Source organism: Copadichromis virginalis, linkage group LG3 (assembly GCF_057382275.1).
Source record: "Copadichromis virginalis isolate Kocher_CV1m ecotype Utaka linkage group LG3, C_Virginalis_male_GT1.1, whole genome shotgun sequence".
NCBI lineage: Eukaryota > Metazoa > Chordata > Actinopteri > Cichliformes > Cichlidae > Copadichromis > Copadichromis virginalis.
In genome coordinates this window covers 1,485,118-1,506,170 of record NC_140620.1, presented here as the reverse complement: position 1 = coordinate 1,506,170, position 21,053 = coordinate 1,485,118, and the positions used below count along the sequence as shown (strand labels likewise).

General features: G+C 47.4%; 2 protein-coding genes and 1 long non-coding RNA gene across 8 annotated transcripts; 2 read left to right on the top strand and 1 right to left on the bottom strand.

The window, feature by feature from the left end:
* Positions 1 to 3,137: 3,137 nt before the first annotated feature.
* LOC146712230 (CST complex subunit CTC1-like) lies at positions 3,138 to 19,814 on the bottom strand. 6 transcript variants are annotated; one of them, XM_085451903.1, is made up of 25 exons: positions 19,445 to 19,813; positions 19,127 to 19,211; positions 18,648 to 18,747; positions 18,350 to 18,572; positions 17,135 to 17,364; positions 16,931 to 17,060; positions 16,565 to 16,861; positions 16,362 to 16,484; positions 16,046 to 16,275; positions 15,781 to 15,925; positions 15,505 to 15,707; positions 15,263 to 15,432; positions 15,070 to 15,184; positions 14,519 to 14,924; positions 14,338 to 14,427; positions 13,876 to 14,013; positions 12,806 to 12,852; positions 12,600 to 12,685; positions 12,292 to 12,427; positions 11,947 to 12,015; positions 11,711 to 11,873; positions 11,453 to 11,508; positions 11,190 to 11,346; positions 10,362 to 10,482; positions 4,125 to 4,348 (listed from the first exon to the last, which is right to left on the bottom strand). In XM_085451903.1, exons 1-25 carry the CDS (start codon positions 19,628 to 19,630, stop codon positions 4,197 to 4,199), a joined length of 3,858 nt encoding a protein of 1,285 aa, XP_085308029.1. In that variant the 5' UTR covers positions 19,631 to 19,813; the 3' UTR covers positions 4,125 to 4,196. The 6 variants fall into 6 exon arrangements, with proteins under 6 accessions (XP_085308030.1, XP_085308029.1, XP_085308031.1 ...); XM_085451905.1 differs by lacking the exon at positions 4,125 to 4,348 and adding an exon at positions 9,678 to 10,291 and having other exon boundaries at positions 19,445 to 19,810; XM_085451904.1 differs by lacking the exon at positions 10,362 to 10,482 and having other exon boundaries at positions 3,138 to 4,348; positions 19,445 to 19,814.
* LOC146712232 (E3 ubiquitin-protein ligase TRIM21-like) lies at positions 4,983 to 6,946 on the top strand. Its single transcript, XM_085451942.1, has one exon. The coding sequence runs from the start codon at positions 4,994 to 4,996 to the stop codon at positions 6,695 to 6,697; it is 1,704 nt and encodes a 567-aa protein (XP_085308068.1). The 5' UTR covers positions 4,983 to 4,993; the 3' UTR covers positions 6,698 to 6,946.
* Positions 6,979 to 8,747, top strand: LOC146712231 (uncharacterized). The gene is made up of 2 exons (XR_014919018.1): positions 6,979 to 8,339; positions 8,423 to 8,747. It is a non-coding gene; the product is annotated as an uncharacterized LOC146712231 (long non-coding RNA).
* Positions 19,815 to 21,053: the final 1,239 nt, after the last annotated feature.

The window sequence follows — 21,053 nt, the reverse complement described above, 5'->3', positions numbered from 1 at the left end:
CCTTGTGTGTTTTTAAAGTGCTATATAAATAAACTATGATGGTGATGATACACTCAGGCTGTGTCACTCTGTGACCTCTGACCCTCAGTGTCCTCTGACCCTCAGTGTCCTCTAACTCTCACTGACCTCTGACCCTCAGTGTCCTCTGACTCTCAATGACCTCTGACCCTCAGTGTCCTCTGACCCTCAGTGTCCTCTGACCATCAGTGTCCTCTGACTCTCACTGACCTCTGACCCTCAGTGTCCTCTGACTCTCACTGACCTCTGACCCTCAGTATCCTCTGACTCTCACTGACCTCTGACCCTCAGTGTCCTCTGACCCTCAGTGTCCTCTGACTCTCACTGACCTCTGACCCTCAGTATCCTCTGACTCTCACTGACCTCTGACCCTCAGTATCCTCTGACCCTCAGTGTCCTCTGACCCTCAGTGTCCTCTGACTCTCACTGACCTCTGACCCTCAGTGTCCTCTGACCCTCAGTGTCCTCTGACTCTCACTGACCTCTGACCCTCAGTGTCCTCTGACTCTCACTGACCTCTGACCCTCAGTGTCCTCTGACCCTCAGTGTCCTCTGACTCTCACTGACCTCTGACCCTCAGTATCCTCTGACTCTCACTGACCTCTGACCTCCTGTTGCAGGTGTGTGTGCTGCTGCTGTCTGCAGGTGAGTTGATGAAGTCAAACCATCAGTGAGGCTCCAACAAGAACACAAACACATTTGATGCCAGTCACAGATTTATGCATCACTCTGTTTGTGTCTGCTGATCCAATAAAGCTCTGATCCTGGAGATCCCTCCAGATCCTGTGCCAGCAGGAAGTGATGTCACTGCGCTGCAGACAGAGCAATGGTGACATCATCACAGCTCATTTCTTCTTTAATGGAACTCATGTTGGAAATAAATCAGAGTTCATCATCACAAACGTCCAGCAGTCTGATGAAGGTCTCTACTCCTGTGCTACTGATGTGTTTGGAGAATCTCCTCAGGGCTTTCTGAGGGTCAGAGGTCAGACAATGACATCACATCCTGTATAAAGACCTGAACTCACCTGAAGTAAAAATAAGCTGACTGAACCATCTTCACCATGTCTCCTGCAGATCCTCCTCCTCATCTCCACACCTGCACCTCCTCTAATCCTGTGAACTCTCCTGCTCTTGTTTGGCCTGTAACAGACTCCTCCGCTCCTCCCTCCTCCTCCACCCTCGTGCTGGTTGTAGCAGGTCTGGTTTCGGTGGTTCTTCTTGTTCTGCTGGTTTGGGGAGTTCTCTGGAGGAAACAGAATGAAATCTTTCAGAGTTTAAAGCATGATGTCAAAGCTAGAAGGTCTCCTGACTGCAGACTGGGAGCTGACGCCACAGTAGAGCGGGTAGAACAGGAACCAGTGTGAAACAAACTCTCTCTGGGCTAACTGAAGGCTTTTCAGCGAGTTTTTAGGACGTCCTGATAATAATGAATTATGGTCGTCCAGCCTGGAAGTAATAAATGCAGGAACTAGATCTTCTTTTATGAGTTCTTATATTATCTGATCAGGCCGTTTGCTCCTGTTAAAGATAAATGTGCATCGAACGTTGTGGGTATTCATGAGTCTAACAGTTTAAACCTGTGTGTGACGTTGTGTCCTTGAACGGCCCTGACAGACGGCTGTAGTCCATAATATTAATGTTTCCTGCTGACTGAAATAAGCAGCTGAGCTCTGTGAGGGCAGAGCTGCTGCTAACAGGTGAGTCTGTTACCTGGACTGGACTGAGTGAGCTGCTGTGTCACAGCTTTATCAGTGACACACTCAGCATGTGTGTGTGTGATATGTCATAGTGCTTGAAACACACATGAAAATTTTTTCTTTTGGTTTGTGGAACAAAAATCAGCAACGAAGAAACGCGAGCGTAAAACTTGGTGTAGATGTGCAACAAACATAAGCCGGCTCATTTGATGGTGTGATGCTTGAAAAGGATTTGCGCACCTACATCATTATTTACGGTTTAAATTGTGCTGCCTTCAGGTGCACCTGGTAAATTCAGGAATCTCTACTCCAAACCACAGCAGGTTGTTTTAGAGGCTTTTCTGGGTTAATGTTGGTTTGTTGGCAGAAACATGTCTGTGATCGCTGTGTTGTTCTTTTTGATGCAGGATTTCATGTAACTCGGTGCTAAAATCATAACAATGAAGTTGAACAGTTCTAGTGCTCATGTGTTAGCTAGCATGCGTCAGCTAGCATGCGTCAGCTAGCATGCAGCCTGTTTCAGTTGCTCCTGCTTTTACTCTTTACTCTAATTTTTTCTTACTTATTTCTTTGTCCTTTACTGAGTGTGTTCATCTGTTTAAAAGCTTTCTTTTCAAACATGTGGATCGAGAGAGTTTTTGTTCTGCTGTTGCTTTCACTGAGGAATGGGAGCGCAGCACAGCAGCTACACACCAGAGATCAGCTGAGCCGCCTGATGCTGCTGTTGCAGATTAACTGGTGTCTCAGATTAACTGGAGACGGTCAAACAGATGTGTGACAGACTTTAAGGAGCTGCTGCCAACAAACCAGCAAATAAACACTGAATATTTCATGTGTGACATTTGTGAGGTGGCCTTAAACACAGTCCGTCAGTCTTTTTGCTCTTGAACAGTGAAATATTAAAAACTGTCTGGAGTTTATTTGGTGATGTTCTCGTGCACGAGGCGAAAACAGCAAACAAACGTCACAGTAAATCTTTCCAGCTGATGTTAGGCATCCTCCACCTGCTGAATCCACTTCAGCCTCTTCCTGCTCATGTTCCTGTTTAGAGGCACAGTCGGCCTGTAAATGGAGAAAACTGAACACAGGAATATTTGGATTTGCTTCTTTTTCTCTGCTCATGTTCAACTTGTCTGATTCAAGCTGGGAATATTTATTAGAAACAAAGTGAATAATATTATTTTATTATCACGTTGATGCAGCACATGGTTCAGTTAGCTTTGTATAAACACGTGTTAGAAATGTTCTTCAATCAGCTCTTTTTACTCTCATTTCACAGCCACTACTTTTTACTTTTACTTGAGTAAAGAAGTTGAATTAGTACTTGGAGTATTTTTAACAGTAGTACTTCTACTTCAGTACACACTGTGTGTACTTTTACCACCTGTGTCTGAGACCTCCTTCAGGGTCCAGCTGAAGCTCTCAGTCTGCTGTGGAAAAAGGAAATCCAGGTGAGTTTCTCCTGATCACCTGAGGCCGTCATTACTGTGTGAACCCACACACCACTCCTCACTCCTCCCACCCGCTGCACACAGTCACTGAGTACAGACCGGCTGATTCCTGTAAAGGGAGAGGCAGGAAGAGGCGGAGCAACAGCTGAAAAACAAGAAGCTCAACGTCATTTTGCAGAAGTGAAAGTGTGAGAGAGCAGCAGCAGAGCTGCAGTCGAGTCCTGTTTGTCTCTAAAAGAAGATTCACTGGAGTCCATCAGGTTCCTCTCAGCAACAGTGGTGAGTGCAGCTGATCACACTTCCTGCTTCTACACAAATCTTCACTCTGTTCACTTCATCAGGACTCATCACAGTCACACTGGATCCATAGAAATCTGCTCATGTAACCACAGATCCACTGTAGGAGCATCGAGCTGCTGCTTCAGTCTCACTGTGGCTCTGCTCAGGACTGTGGACTCAGGCTGTGCTCTGGACTTCAGACTGACTCCACACTTCCTGGTTATTCATCACTTCCTGTTCCTCTTAGATTGATTCTGGATCTGATTGATCATAAGGATTACAGACGTGAAAACACCTATTTATTCTTTATTGATATAAAGCCTTTGATACTGTAAACCAGCAGATTTTGGTCAGTACTTCAAAAAGTCATTCACACATTTTACAAAGATTATCTGACTTAGTGTATCCTGTAAGAGTCACAGATGATCCTCAATCATTCAGAAAACAGTCGATGCTGCACTTTGTAACTTTGTGTGGAAACATGAATCTCATTATTTAGACAGATGTGTTTGAATCATCCTGATAATCAGGCTTTAAACATGTCAGAGTTCCACACATCAGCTGTGATATTCAAGCTGACCTGGATCAAACATGTCATCAGACACAAACATAGATGATGCTGTTTAATCCCAAAGCTTATTTAAACAAACTGGAGGACAGAATTCCTCCTTAAATGGGATTTTGATCAAATCCACTGATCTCGTTTTCACACACAGGCTTTATCATGGTGGCTTCTTCTCTACTAACATCAATCTTTGATTTGGACAAACAAATATGTGAAACACAAAAATAAATCAATGTTTTCTGAGGATCCAGAATAACATGAATGATGTATCCCAGCGAGTGACTGGAAAAGTTCATCTTCTTCCACATCCTGAGTTTGTGAGGATGTTCCAGTATCTGTGAGAGAAAACAGGACAGTTTTTACTGACGCACAAATGGACCAAATATACAGACACCTCTGAATAAACATGTTCTCATCAATGCCATTAAAATACTGGATCAACAGTTAATAACACATTTCTGAGGTTTGTGATTCATCGTCCTCCTCACTGTCAGCTCTACTGGAACAGTCACTGTTTAATATTAATGGCTCGTTGATCTGGACGTACAATAAGAAGTATTCAGTCACCAACAAGGTCGAAGTTTACTTCACAGTGATTGATGGAAAATATCCAACAAACTGATTTATTCAAGTATACAAATGATCTGGATGAATCTTGGACCTTCTGTAAAACAGAGAAACAATTTCACATCTTTGTAACGACTGTATTTATCTTCATCCCCAAACGTTGATCCTGTCCATCTGGACGCTGCACTGTACAGCAGACACTACGATGTTAGGTTTGTGTTTGGATGAACCAGTTTGTGTCTGAGTGTGTTGCTGGGTCTCCACCAGTTACTCTGAGAACTGAAGAAGCTTCTCTGATGAAACGTCTTCAAGAAACTCAAAGAAGTCCAGACGCTTTTCTCTCCAAGCTCCTCAGACTACTGACGCTTGTTTCTCTCTTTGTAAAATGAAATTTAAAGTGAATTTTGAATCAAATGTTTCTCTTCTTTCTCCCTCAGAGTGCAGACATGTCTGCTGCCAGCAATCTGCGATCTGAAGATCAGTTTCTGTGCTCCATCTGTCTGGATGTGTTCACTGATCCAGTCTCTACACCATGTGGACACAACTTCTGCAAAACCTGCATCAGTCAGCACTGGGACATGAATGTCATCTGTCAGTGTCCCTTGTGTAAAGAGACTTTCTACACTCGACCTCAGCTGAGGGTCAACACCTTCATCTCTGAGATGGTTGCTCAGTTCAGACGTGAAGCTCAGCAGAAAGCCAGCAGCAGCAGCTCAGAGCAACAAGCTGCCAAACCAGGAGAAGTTCCCTGTGACGTCTGCACTGGAACCAGACTGAAGGCCCTGAAGTCCTGCCTGGTGTGTCAGACCTCCTACTGCCAGACTCACCTGGAGCCTCATCTGACACTGAAAGGTCTGAAAAGACATCAGCTGGTTGATGCTGTGGAGAACCTGGAAGGCAGGATGTGCACGAAGCACGATAAACTCCTGGAGCTGTTCTGTAAGACCGACCAGACATGTGTCTGCGTGCTCTGCTCTGTTTTAGACCACAAGAACCACGAGTTTGTTCCTCTGAGAGAAGAATATGAAGGAAAGAAGGCAGAGCTGGAGAAGACAGAGGCTGAGATTCAGCAGATGATCCAGAAGAGACGACTGAAGATTCAGGAGATCACAGAGTCGGTGAAGATGAGTAAAGATGCTGCAGACAGACAGAAAGCAGAAGGTGTTCAGGTCCTCACGGCTCTGATGGAGTCTGTTGAGAGACGCCTGAAGGAGCTCATGAAGGAGATCGAAGACAAACAGGAAGCTACAGAGAAACAGGCTGAAGGTCTCATCAAAGATCTGGAACAGGAAATCTCTGAGCTGATGGAGAGAAGCTCTGAGGTGGAGCGGCTCTCACGCTCTGAAGACCACCTCCACCTCCTCCAAAGCTTCTCCTCCCTGAAAGCTGCTCCACCCAGCAAGGACTGGACAGAGGTCAGAGTTCATCCACCATCATATGAGGGGACTGTGGGGAGAGCTGTGGCTCAGCTGGAGGAGACAGTCTGGAAACTCATGAAGAAGAAGCTGTTAGAGGCTGAGCTGCAGAGGGTGCAGCAGCATGAGGTGGATGTGACTCTGGATCCTGATACAGCTCATCCTTATCTCATCCTGTCTGATGATGGAAAACAAGTGTACTGTGGTGATGTGGAGAAGAATCTTCCAGACAACCCAGAGAGATTTTCTCTGTGTGCTTGTGTTTTAGGAGAGCAGAGTTTCTCTTCAGGCAGATTTTACTTTGAGGTTCAGGTTAAAGGAAAGATTGAGTGGACTTTAGGAGTGGCCACAGAGTCGATCAACAGGAAGGGAAAAATCACACTGAGACCTCAGGATGGTTTCTGGACTGTAGTGCTGAGAAATGGAAATGAGTACAAAGCTGGTGCTTCCCCTCCAGTCCCCCTCTGTCTCCATCCTGGTCCTGAGAAGGTGGGGGTGTTTGTGGATTATGAGGAGGGTCTGGTCTCCTTTTATGATGTAGGTGCTGCAGCTCTGATCTACTCCTTTACTGGCTGCTCCTTCACTCACAGACTCCACCCATTCTTCAGTCCCTGTATGAATGATGGAGGTAAAAACTCTGCACCTCTGATCATCTGTCCTGTCAATCAAACTGATCAACGACTGATTTTATTGGATGAATGATTGATTTTTCTTGAAGGGAACAAATGAACATATTGAGTGTAAATCCTCTACAGTCTCCATGTTTCTATAGAATCTGATCATCAGGACTCTGATTCACACTTTGATTCTCATGGAGTTTGATTTGAACAGAAGAAAAGTTGAATCAGGAAATGTTCCCACTGATGGAGACTCGAGCTGAAGAGCAAATATCAGAGAACAAATGTCCAAAAGCTTCATTTCCAATAAAGTTTGTTCAATGCTTTGAGTGAATCCAGACTCATGTGTGGCTGTTATACGGAGTATCAGAGTCCAGCTGAGTTATGTTGGATACAAACTGCTTATTTTGGCTCTGTGAGGAGTTTTGTTCACTGAAAACTGATGAGACGGATAATATTCAAAGAACTCTGTAGAGATTCATGCATCCATGTTCTCCACCTGCAGGTGTGGAGGAGAAAGGTGGAGCACAGACTGCTGCATCCTTCCAGTCACATCATTTTGATGATTATATTTGCATGTTGTGATGATTTGGGTTAAAGACAAACAGAGTTGAACGGCTGCAGTCACAGCATGAAGACGATGCTGAAGCTGAGCTGTCAGTGAACATGTTTCACTGTGATTTGATTTGAAGAATAGAAAGTGTGTGTGGCTGCTGACAGCTGCAGTCTCTGCTAGTCTGCATAACACACACACAACTTTCCCCCTGAGGCAACGATGCAGCAACAACACAACAGCTGCAGACACACACACGATTGTGCGCTCCCTTTCAGTCTGAACTCTCAAACACACAAACAAACTCTATCAATGTCGTACTGTTAAAGAACTCCTCCTTCTTCAGTAACAATGATTTGAGGTCTCTACCAGTGTCTCTTGTTTTGACCTTTGACCTCTTTATTCCTTATAACCAAATAAACCCTTTTATCTGATATTTTCACCTTATTGATTGATTATATATATCTATTATATTTTCTCACCTTATTTTGACCTTTGACCTATGTCCTTGTTAGCCTTGATCTTCCTTCATCAAACGTGAAATTTCTTTCACCTTTGAACTTAAAGCTTAAATCAAACCTTTGTTAAAAAGCTTCTTACCAACTTGTAATTCCAACTCTCTGCATTAAACACGTATCTTATCATATAAACACTGGATCACTGAGAGAACTTTAGGCAGAACCAAATGAAGCAGCTGACCTCGTCAAACTCACAGCGACAGTAACTGACAGTGAATTATTTTAATCTTCTTCATTGTATTTGTTAGAAACATTTATTTTCCTTTAATTGGACTTTGGTTAAGTTCAATCCGATGTATTAACCGACCTTTGAGGTGAAGTGCAGCTGCGAAGAACGCTACGGCAGGCAATGAGGTGCGTTTAATGTCGCTCTGTTAATTTGAGCGTCCATAAATTGAATGTCTTATTTTTTCTTACTTTATTATTGCTAATTTATTGGAGAATTTGGCCATTTAATCAAGATAGATTTTATGTTGTTGGTGGTAAAGATCTGGATGGATGTTTTACTTTATTCTGTGTTTCTATTTTTCAGTTTTACTTTTCAAGACTTGGTGAATTGCCTTTTTCTACTTTTTGTTTAGTTTTGTTAAAATTAGCAGCAGTGAGAAGTGTTGTTGTCGGTCTTGAATATATTTGATGTAGCCCATACTGTTAAGGTAAGTGTCATGTTTTTAGTTGTTAGTCTGATGAAGAATCTTTTATTTTTCTCCAAAAGTTGATTGTGTTTATCTGGACATAGTGTTTTTCAGGTCCAGCTGAATGCAGGTTTCCCCAGTCTTATACGTTGTGACAGCCACTATGGTGCGGTGTCCCTTTAAGACACCCAAGTCGAGGGTTGATGGTGTCATCAGTTTGTGCCGCTGCTCTCTCTCTCTGGGATTATGAGGACACGTGCCTGCACGCTTCTGCTTAACGAGGGACGGATTTACGTTTTCTTCTTGTTTTGTTTGCAACGCTTGGGTTGTATGAACGCTGGGCGTTATGTTGTTGAGCCGCAGCCGTTCAGCCGGGCTTTTATATGGTTGTTGAAGAAGGCGTATTAAAGAACCACCGTGGATTACCGATACCAGCGTGGGTGTGTGTTCTTCCGACTAGCCTGCTAGGTGTTTTGCCGCCTCCTCTCAACCACGCAACACAACCCAACGTTCCAACGTGTCAGGAGCATCAGCACAGCTGAAATGCATTTTTTCTAAGCACCGCGTCTCTGTGGCTTTTAAACCCCAAAACACGCTACAACAAAAATGGGTCCACCCCAAGGATGGGGTCCCCCGGTGTAGTTTCCACTGTGAGAGACTGTGGGCTTCCTCAGAGTGAGGCTGAGAGCGGCAGGCCCAGCTGGAGTCTGACCTGTGGCCCTTCAGATAAAGCTGAAAAAGGCCAATATATGATATTAAATATAAAATATAATTAAAAAACAACATCAGAATGAACAACGAGCTGCTGTTAAGAACTCCCGACGTCCGTCCAAGGCCCGATTGGTTTCTGTTTCCATGACAACAACAACCGTATGTGGAAAAGACCAAAAACTGAAGCGGTGAAAAAGTTTTGTTGCAGATTAACTATTAACTTTATGTTATTCATTGTCAGCTCGTGCCATCATTAAAGCATGTTAGAACACACATGTAGGATTTCACAAATCATCGCTCCTACATTTAATCGTCTCCATAACAACTGTGTGTACGTGTTCGCTTTGAAAACATCACATTCTTTATGTTGGTTGGTTTAGACGAGTGATCTCCAGGATGAATGAGGGCAGAGGCCCGTTTCATGGAGACTGTTTAAGTGTAAACCTGGATTAAAAGCCACATTTGAACACCTTCATCAGAGGCTGTGACCATGTTGAAGGACTGATGCTGACGTGCTCTGACACTCATTAGCATAGAAAACAAAGTGGTGAAAGCACAGAGCCCTGAGGAGCTCCACTGGACGGTCTGTTCACAGAACATTTAATTATTTCACTTTTATTTACATGCAAAACAGCCTCAGAGAGAACAGCTGTTTCAGAGCTGCCAGCTTTATTGGAAAGATGAACTGAAATCCTAAAATAGTCCAATTCATGACAAACTGACACGGTGAAATGTTGCAGGATTCAAATGTGTCGATGGATGAACTCTTTCAGTATAAGATGCAATAATACAAAACACATGAAGGTGAGGAGGAATTCATTTAAAGTAAGTGTGATTTAAAGAGGACTGATTCTTTCCTGGTCAGGCTGAAGCTTTCACCGTCTGACCTCTGTAAACAAACCGAAACACGTTCAGTGTTTAGTTTTACCAATTAGGTTTCATGAATCACCATCTGAGAACGTCTCCGATGTGGGCGCCACTCACAGGGATCACTTCCTGTAGAAGGGTCACATGACCTGTTAAACCCAGAGAGCTTCGTGTGACCTCTGACCCTGATCACCAGCGTCAGGGTCAGTGAAGGTGAGATACCGTGTGACAGGAGGAGGAACTATAAAGTTTTATTTGTACGAACACGTAGAACAGATGAAGTCAGAACGAAGCAGGTGGAGCTCAGTCAGGGTGGAGGTGCAGACAGGTGAGCTGAAGGGGAGGAGCCAGTCTGGTCAGGAACTCTCTGTCTCCTCGAGTGAACCTCCTCACCTCTGAAACACACACACACACTCTGAAGGTTGCAGTCAGGGTGGTGAGGGTGGTGTGTGAGGGTGGGGTTACCTTCTGGTCTCTGGTTGGTGTGTTTCCTGCAGGTGAGGCTGAGCGGCCGAATCATGACATCGCTGCTGCACAGACACAACAGGAAGTGGAGGAGGAAGTCGTCAGCGTCCCCGTCACACACCTGAGACAGACACAGAGGTTATGTCTCTGCAGACTCACGGCTCGGCCCTGTGGAAACGTCCTGCAGGACGCCTGTTTCTCTCTGTGGTGGCCCCCCCACAGCGTCCCCACCGTGCTTCACTGTGTGGACGCTGTTCTTTGGGTTGTAGCTGCATCTTCTTCTCGTTTCACCTCCTCTGACCACAGGACGTTTCAGTCTGCAGGGTCTTTTAACACAGCTCCACCTGTGGGTGGAGGGGCCCTGTGGGTTCTCCTGGTGTGACCCGAGTCCTAAATGCCTCTCGCTGTCCTGCCCCTCCCCTGTGGTCTCCACCCTCCATGTGGGAGGTGTGGCATTCACAGTCAGCCCCGATTACCCTCAGAACTACACCACCTGCTGCTTCATCAGGTCGAGTGGGTGGAGTCAGGGGCACGAACTGAGTCTCGCTGAAACACACGGCTGTAAGGCCCCTCCCTCCTGTTCACGTGAGCCCAGCGTGGGTCCGTCACACCTACAGACTTTTAAAGGTGGAAGTGGCCACGCCCCCAAACCAGTTCAGCAGTAAGGTGTGAGCAGACGGAGCTGTTACCAGGATGTAAACAGGATGTGTCCTTTCACAGTTAAAGCCTCATCTTAAATTTTAAAGATAAAATAAAGTCTAAAGACGACGATGAGCACGTGACTCACCTGTGACAGGTAGACATATACACCTGACAGGTGCTACTGACCTGGCTCTGCCCACGAGGGAAGACTCTGATGTGACCTCTGACCCTGAGTGCTCTCTGAAGCCCCTCCCACTGAGCATCAGCCAATCCCAGCAGAGCAGGAACCAGAGCAGCTGAGAAGCAGACGTGAGCCTCACCTGTCCCGTCATCGATCACCAGCCTGATGGAAGAGCAGAGCCACATGGTTTGATCATGTGACTGTCACCTGACTCATCCAGGTGATTAACACGTATCAGCAGGTGAGCTCAACAGGAAGCTGCTCTTACTTTGCTTTGGACTGAAACACTGACGAGGTCGAGTGACACTGAGAGCTGCTGCAGCCCTGAGAGAGAGAGAGCAACAGGTAAACACACACACCTGAAATCGTGAGCAGTTTCCTCCAAAACGACACTTTACTTACTGCACCAACACTAACACGCCACCAACACGCTAACAACACATGAAGCACTCTGAGTACTTTCACTGCACCCGAGAAACTGCAACTAAACACATCCTGTACACACTGTGTGTATTTTATGCAGTACCTGTGTGTACACGCTGCCACACAGCGAGCAGCTCCACTGCAGTTGCAGGAACAGGAAACACACCACGTGACCTTTGACCCGTCCCACAGCGCACCTCTGCTTGCTGCTCAGAGCCCACTCACCCAGGTGCATGATGGGAGCAGGAGGAGGAGGCTGGGCCGAGCTGATAGAAACCAAACAAACAAATAAACAACAGCACGACAAACACGTGAACCAGACTTTACCTGTAAACTTACCTGGTGTCTCCCAGGGAGACCACAGTTATGGAGCTGACAGGTAAGTACGTGCAGTACACACTTCCTGTCCTGAAACACACACACAGGTAAACCGCACAGGTACGTAACCATGGGCGTGACTTTGTATTGAACATTGGGGGGTCAAGATCTCTGTCTAAATAAATAAATCTGGGTACATTTCCAGATGATCAAACAACTATTTTGCTGGTAACACCTGAGACCAGTAAAGAAAACCAGCAGCCTATTGATGCAAGATGATCCAGAACTTTATTGGGGCTGACATTGTTGGAAATGAGTCCAAATAAAGAGTCCAAACTTTTATAAGCCTGTCTATGTGTGTCTCACCTGGACAGCCTCCTCTGGAAACCAGACAACAGCAGAGTGTTACCCGGCAACAGGCCAGGTGGGTAGGGGGTGTGGCTTAAGTCCAGGTACACCTGCAGACTCCTCCCAGCTTGGTCACAAAGAGTGAGACGCACACCTGCACACACACATTCAGCTAACAGTCAGACCTGAGACTCAGACCTGAAGCACTGATGCCTGCAGTTCCTCTAGTGTCCAGCAGAGGCAGCAGTGAGTCGCCCCCATAGACCCCCATGTTACAACTTCACAGCAGAAAAAGCCTGATACACAAACCACCTGTGTGTTTGTACCTGAGTGTGTGTGTCCAGAGTGGGCGGTCCTGTTGTTCACACTGATCCTTTCAGACACCACACCCTGAAAACACACCAGCTCTGAGCTGAAACACACACACACACACACACACACACACACACACCAGTAAGAGTTTAAAGCAGGCTGCAGCTGCAGTTCCTCGGATGGCCACAGGGGGCGACTCAGTGAGGGACGAGCAGTTTACCTGCAGTCTAAGACCTCTGAGACGGACAAGACTGTGGGTGGGACGGCCTGAAAACACAGAGAAGAGAGATGGAAAATGTGACGTCCTTCAGGGGTAAAACCGCAAAGGATTGTGGGAACGAGTGGCAAGCGGTGCTAGCGCACGCAGGCTTTCACACGTAAACAGTCACACAGTAATAAAAAGAAACACAAAAATGGCAAGAAGCTGCTGTATTATTAACTGTGTTGTATTATTAAGTCTTCTGTTGGAGTTATTACGTAATTTATCACAACATGATTGTTGATGTAGGTTACAAATAAGTCTTATATTGATTTGAATTGAATTCGTTGCTATGCTGCTTTGTTCACTGTGGCTTTGCGGGCTAATCTTTGTTGTGTTTTGTAGGAAAACCAGAAACAAAATGCAGGAATGTGATCCAGACTGGCCCCTCTATCAGCCTGGGTCATACCGAGTTTAAAGCTGCTACCACAGCCAGATCTGATTGGTTAAGAGAGAGAGCGAGATCAAAACAGCCACGAAACGTCCGCATATATGTGCCCAAGGGTTGTACTGAAGCAAGCAAGTGATGAATAACTGTTTTCCAGTTTGTTGTTAGCAAAGTTTTTTTTCTTTGCATTGTTGATTTGTTTTTCAGGAAGCAGCTAATAAAGCTGATGGATTTTTACAATGTTGCCTCTTTCTTGTAAGATTCTATAATAGAATGAAACAATGATGCCAGTTAGAAATAAAGACAATAAATTGAATGAATTACGAAACACTCATTTTATTTATATTAGATCTGAAAATGTTGTGTAACACTACAACCTGAAACAACAAACAGATTGTGTTGGCCTGTACAGGAGATAAAATATTTAACAACAGCTAAATAAACGGTAAATGGCCTGTATTTGTATTCTTTACTTAGTCCCGAAGGACCCCAAAGTGCTGGAAATGCTAGCGCTCAATGCAGTGTTTTGATTTTGTTGCCACTTGTACCCACAATGCAATGCGTGAAAGTCACATGGTCTGTCAATCTCTAAAAAAAAAGTTTAAGGGTCCTGGAGGAAGACGGGGAGCAAACCGAGTGTTACCTGTCTGCAGGTGGGCAGCAGCAGTGGGCGTGTCAGAGTGTGGAATCTCCAACCACGTCTGACTTGTAGGGTTGACTCAGCGTGGAGATCCACCCCACTGCGCTCAGAAACTCCACAGCCAATCAGAACACTGGGATCCTGATTGACAGACACATGGGCCAATCAGCTGCAAGGATTCAGGTCAGATCAACTCCCCACAAACAGGAATGGTGGGAGTCATCTGCATAGCAGTAAAAATGTAAGCTGTGTTTTGATGATGCTGCCTAAGGGAAGCATGTATAATGTAAACAGAACTGGTCCAAGCACTGAACCCTGTGGAACTCCATAATTAACCTCAGTGTGTGAACAACTACAGTTAAAGCTGAAAAACGTGTTCATGTGTACTAATATCAGAGAGCAGAGACCGATGAGGCCAACCTCTGGCCACGCCCCTTAGTGACATCATCAAAGCTGGGTTGATACCTGAGTGTTAGCGGCGATGAGTCTGTAGAAACATCCAGGCTGGAGGACAGGAAACCACCGCGTACACACACCTGAGAACACCAGCACCACCTACACACACACACACACACACACACACACACACACATGTAACTGTGTATCCAGGTGAGCTCAGGTAAACACACACAGGTGCGTCTCTCACCTTTCTCTCCTGCTTTTGTTCACTTTCTTTCTCTGTCATTGGCTCATTCTTTGGGTCCCGCCTCCAGCTGACCACTGGACCAATCACAGCAGCTTTCACTGAGAAGCACAGTCTCAGCCCTGCCTCCTGATCCTCTGCCTCCGCCCCTGTATTCCTCCAGGACACACCCTCCTTCTGCTCCACCCTGATCACCATGGAGACACAGGGCCAGGGGTTGCCGGAGTCGGCTTCTTCTTCTTCTCTTCTCCTCCTCTTACTCCCAGCAGTCTCTTCTTCTTCTTCTACTGTCTGCTTCCTGGCAGTGACATCCCCTCCTGGCTCCTCCCCCTTGTGTCTCAGGTGTGTCTCCATGGCAACAGATGGACTCAGGATGTGCAGGTGGTCCAGAGAGAACTGCAGGTAAACCCTGTGAATTGAACCCAGCTTTATTTAACTCATAATGTTTACAACCAGGAAGGAAGCTCACACCCTGAACCAATCAGACGCCCTCCTACATCACAGAATGGACCAATGAGCAGTCAGCATGCTGCAGGTTGTGTGTGTGTGTGTACCTGCAGTGTTTGTGTGTGATGAACCTGTCCTGGTCCAGGTGTTGGTAGGAGGGGAAATCTGATTGGAGGAATCTCTCTGTCACCATGGTGAACTGCACCACACCCACCAGACAACCTGCAGCACACACACACACACACATTAAAGAATAAAGCTGTGTGTCACTGTGTGTGTGTCTGTGTGCGTGCATTGTACCGATCCAGGCGCTGTTAAAGACCGCCCTCTGCGCTCCCTCCTCCTCCTCGCTGCTCTCCGTCAGCACGCAGGCTGCAGCTCCCGCGGCGTCTCTGAGCTGCATCGAGTGTTTGAACTCAGACGTCTGTGACGGCAGCTCCAGCACGCCGACCAGCAGCAGGGGGCGCTGCCTGACACACAAACCGGCAAAAACCATTGGTACGTAATCACATGACTTCATGTGGGAGCTGCTGTCACCTTACCTGACAGCGTCTCCACCCCGAGGCTCGGAGGACAGAGTCCTGCAAGACCAGGACAGGAACCCGTTGATCTGGGCGGAGGTCAGGTTGGAGCCATCAGGGGGCAGCAGAGAGCTCAGAGGGGCCGAAGACCAGCAGCCAGTCTGCAGGGACTCCAGGAGCTCCGACACACCGAGGTACTGCCGGACCGCCGAGGACACGCTGTACTGCAGGGACACAGAGCACACTGAGCATGCTCCACACTCACCTGTAAGGAAGACAGGTGAGAGTGGGACCTACCTGCGTCACAGGACAGGTGTGAGGCTCGTCCAGCATCTCAGCGTAGATGTCTCTGCGTCCTCGTCCTCCAGCTCTGCTCAGAGTCTCCATCAGCCTCCAGGACAGCAAGCACACACACTGCTGCCTCCACACACCTTGGACCAGACTGAGGACCAAGACCAGAACCAGGACCAGGAAACAAGCCAGAGCCAGCGGAGGACAGGAGGACAAAGGTTAGGCTCTGCTGTCTCTGACTGTGGACAGGTGGTGGTGGGTGGAGCCTCACCTGTGTGCCAGCTGCGAGCTTAGGTGACAGGTCCACAGGTAATCGGACACATCTGTGTTTCTCTGCAGCAGTAACCGTGGTAACGCCCCATCTCCCGGGCAGCGGTTGTCGGGTGGCGAGCCTCCCGCCCTGCTGAAGGCCGTCACCCTCAGGCTGGAGCGCAGGCAGGTGCAAAGCATGCTGGGAGGGAAGTCCGGGCAGGGCCGGTACAGGAAGTGGGCGTGATGCAACTGCAGGAGGAGGAACCATCAAACTTTATTAGTCGTGGCTGCCACGAACACAAACGGGCATGATGATGTCACATCATGTGACTCACCTCCACTCTGTCTCCCGCCCTCAGCTTCCTCTTCGCCGCCGGCTGATAGGCCACGCACAGACCCACCTTCCCATCCAGCACGTAGAGCCCCGCCCCCTCACTCACAACCTCAGTCACCGTGCCCTATCACAGCAGAGGAGGCTTAGTAATCAGCACACAGGTACAAACCTGTGGTAGCCAATCAGAGCTCACAGCACTCTCACCTGGTAGCTGATGACTTTGGATTGCTTTATCCTCACAGCTGATTGGTCCAGCTCCACCTCCTCATGCTCCGCCTCCTCACAGTCGTCCTCAGCAGGCTGTGACAGCAGGGACTCAGAGTGTGTGTGTTCCTGTGTGTGTTCCTGTGTGTGCGTGTAGTCGGCGTGCAGCTCGGAGCGCTTCGTCACACACAGGATGTTGTTTCCTCTCCAGCCTCGTAGCGCACACACACGTAGAGCTGTCACACACACGCTCTGCCCGACACACACACGCTGGATCCAGCTGAGCCGGCTGCTGTCCTGCACACACACACACACACTGAGCTTCATCGTCCCTCCTCACCATCATCATCCTCAGAGAGCTGGTACCTGTACGAGCACGGGCAGCGAGCGCGACTCATCCGTCAGCGTGAAGCAAAAGAAGGTCGTTCCTGCCACGGCCAGCAGAGGGCAGACTGAGCCCACCTCTCCGAACACGCTCAGCCGCTGACCTTTGACCCTGGAGCACACACACACATCTGTCACACACACTGCTCAGAAACTCCGCTGCAGTTCAGAGGTCATGTGACCCACCTGTGCCTCAGCAGCCTGCCGGCCTCTCCGACTCCCACCGCTCCGCTTAGCTCCACCCTTCCAGGAGCAGCAGCCAATCCCTGCTCAGCACCAGGACACAACAGGACAGGGGAGCCAATCAGCTCCAAGAAGCCTGCGGCCTCTTCCTGGCCCGATGCATTGTGGGGGATGTAGTTCCAGTGAGGGAGGAAAACAGGACGATCGAGCCACAGGGGCGAGAGAGACAGGCACTGGATGAGGGAGAGAGAGAGACGCGGGTGAGAGAGAGGCGGAGTGTGTCCTGGGTGGATGCTGGAAGCCTGTACTGATGATGACAGCTTCATCAGCTCTGATCTGCAGTGATGCCGTTTGTTTTATAGCTGCAGTAGATCAGATTAGATTAGATCAGATCAGATTAGATTAGATTAGATTAGATCAGATCAGATTAGATTAGATTAGATTAGATCAGATTAGATCAGATTAAACTTTATTGATCCCTCGGCTGCGTTCCTCCAGGAAATTCGGTTTCCAACAGCCCAGCACCGACAGAAGTTACAGAAGGTGAGCAGAAATATACACATATACAAATACAGAGTATAGAAAAGGGATGAATAGAATAAATAGCAATAAGAACACAAGGGAATTGCACATTTCAAGTACTGTGAGTCATTAATCCGTGCGGTGATGCTAGGACCACACTGAGCCTGCTGCAGCTGTCTGACTGTAATCTGTCAGGTTACTGCAGGTGATGCTATCTGTATACTTTATGTGAGGAGGAGGCTCCACATCTTTATAAAGCTCTGCTGTCATCACGTCTGTGCCAGCACAGTTACTCACTTGCTGACAGACTCTGTCTTTACATCCTTACTTATCGATCAGCTAAGTGAATCCATATAAACACAGCTCACATTTAACAAGTCCTGATGTTTCTGAGTTACAGAAATGAAAGTCAGCTGTTGAGCTTGTTTGCTTGTTTCATGCTGATGTAAACATCAGCAGAGAAGCGTGTGATGACCAGACTCTATCAGCACTTGTGTCCCTGCACAGAGAATGAGCTGAATTAAAGAGGAATTCGATTTCATTCACGTTGCACATGAACACCTGCAGTTTGTTGTGACCTCGTTACCATCAGTTCTGACCAGATCCGGTTTAGTGACGCTGCTGTGAAGAAGCTCCTGAGAACTAACCAGCTGATGGACCATGGGTTAAGGTTAGGCTCCTCCCCCTCTGACTCACCTCACACGTGACGCTGCCGCTGGCGTCCGTCAGCCTGTACTCTCCGTCAGGGCCTTCTCTCAGACAGCCAATCAGCAGCAGGTTGACCCTCGGCAGCGCCCTCTGACCCGGCACGGCGAGCTCCGCCTCCCTGGCCCAGGCTCTCTGCTGATTGGTGCTCCAGGACAGGTTGCTGACGCAGGCCAGGTGCTGCTGGGAGACGAGCTGGGAGACGGACAGCAGCCTGCGGACAGACGGGAGGACAGCGGTAAGGCCAGGTCACGTGACCTGCGACAGCGATGATGTCAGCGGGCGTTACCTGTAGCTGACAGGTAAGCTGTGGGCCACACACATCTGCTGCTGGATCGCCTGCACCGCACACATGCTCAGATCGAAGAGGCTGAGGTCACCGTGGTTACCTGGGAAAACAAAGTTTAAAGGGTAAACACAAACATAAACAACTGAAGCCCCGCCCACTGAGAACACCTGAAGTGGACACCAGAGCTGGTGTGTGAACAGGTGGGACCACCTGAGGAAGCAGCTGCTCTTCATCCTCAGACTCTTAGTCCTCCCTGTTCCTCACTGACAGTCGGTCACCTTCATGGCTCTGACCTTTGAACCACACTCACATCTACACACTGGACTGCTCTGATGACACCTGTGAGGGCAGGTGAGCCCTGCTTTCACTGTTTAAATAATGGTTTAAATAGTATTTGGTTTCATAAGTGGACATCGTCATTAAGGATTTAAAGTACAGCTGATTTATCAGCCAGCTGTTTCAAACAAACAGGAACTCACCTGTCTGCGAGGGGGCGGAGCTACACACCACAGGACTCAGGTGTTCAGAGATGGAGGTGAAGATGTTCTTTAACCACAGGGACTCCTAAAGAAACAAAGCAGCAGGTCGGAGGTCACAATAATAAATGTAGAACAGGCTCACATCCTTATATTCTCTTTTCTGTGTGGATTTCTGCTATAGAATTAGCTCGAAACAGTGATCGGCTGCTGCTCTGCCTTACGTCATGACGCAGACGGTCTACGTACGCAGGGCTGTGCGTGTACGTAGACTGTTATTTATCGCTCAGTTCGGGCAAACAGGGTCAGACTGGGACTCACCGCCTCGGTGCTGGGCTTGACCCGGTCCAGGAGCTCCTGCAGGGGGTCCATGTCTTCGCTCCGGGTGCCGGTTTCTCCCCCTGCTGACAAACTCCCGCTCACGGCTTTCAAACAGCTTCCGGTCCTCCTCCTGTTGATGTCCTCCCTCTGACCGTCGCCCCCGTGTTCCCGCCTCTTACCGTTCATAAAGCCGCCATGATGCCCTACCGTCCTACTTTGTTTACTTTTGTTCTGTATTTTAAACAAATCATCAAACTTGTTAAACTGACTAGTCTCTGCTCACGCAGGATCTCTACCGCGCATGTGCGGAACAACTTTTCCCTACCCTGCATTTCACAATAAAAGCCCTTCACGTTCACATACACTCAGTGGTCTCCTACCTCCTTTCCTAAGCACTTTTCCTTGTTAGAAACGTTGTGAGGTGGAGGAAATGTGTTTAGGAGATGTGATAAGAACTCAGGAAAGGAAACAGCTGTGTTTGAACTACAAGTCGATCACGTGACTCCAGCCCAGCGTGTTCTCAGCCTGATTAGTGCAGGTGAAGAACATGCTTTTATTATGAAGGGGTCAGACTTCCTGCTGAGGCTCAGGGTCATGTGACTGACAGCACCTTTTGCAGCTCACCTGACGCCACAAGGTGTTTCCTTTTCAGGAGGATGACACCGTGCGAACCTCGGGAATCTCAAACAAAAACACTTCTGTCAAGTGGAAACTTTAAAATAAAATAAAATTATATCAAACTGAAGGTTTGTCACTGTTTTTTGTTCACTTTTTATCCAGGCTGCAGGTGTCTCAGTGGAAAAATAGAGCGTGGCTGAGCGCACCTGTGCAGACCAGTGATACAGTTTAAGATCAGAGAATTGTAACCCCCTCTTTCATATGGCAGGTACAACAAGCCAAGTCTTCATCTAGGACCTTTGTTATTCCAAATTAACCAATTAAAGATATCGTTTAACTTCTGAAAGGATTCTTTTGGAGGAGGCAGAGGAAGTGACTCAATATAAAAACTTTGCATAACCTTTCATCCTTGTTCAGGAATAGGACGGAGGAGGATTTTGAATCATTTATAGCCAGAAAATCGTCTAAATAGCTCCATTTGTAGCATTAATTTTGCAACTTTGCTAACAGACAGCCAGTCTAGGGCCTAGGGCCAATCTCTGCTCTCGATCTCCTAACTGGAAACCAAATAGTACAGCTCTCATTCTAAGTGTCATCACCAGAGGTTCCAGTCAGAATAAATAGCATTGGAGATAACGGGCACCCCTGATGAGTGGAACACTCCAATGTGACGGGTTTAGAAACTATTGTTTGTTACAAAAGTTGAACCCATCTGAGAAAATGATTTCCAAATCCATATCTTGGGAGAAGGTTAAATAAATCTGACCAGTCTATTCTGTCCGAGGCCTGACGAGCGTCCAGTGATAATAAAGCTGCATCGTTAGCATCACATCTCTCATGAATTATATGAGAACCCTTCTTATATTGTGAAACCCTTGATGCTTTGGTACAAAGCGAATCAAATGTGGGATCCAAGGCTCTGATCTTCATGCTAAACATTTAAAGTATTTTAGTGTCAACCCCCGTCAGACTCTAAATGATGAGTGTTCTG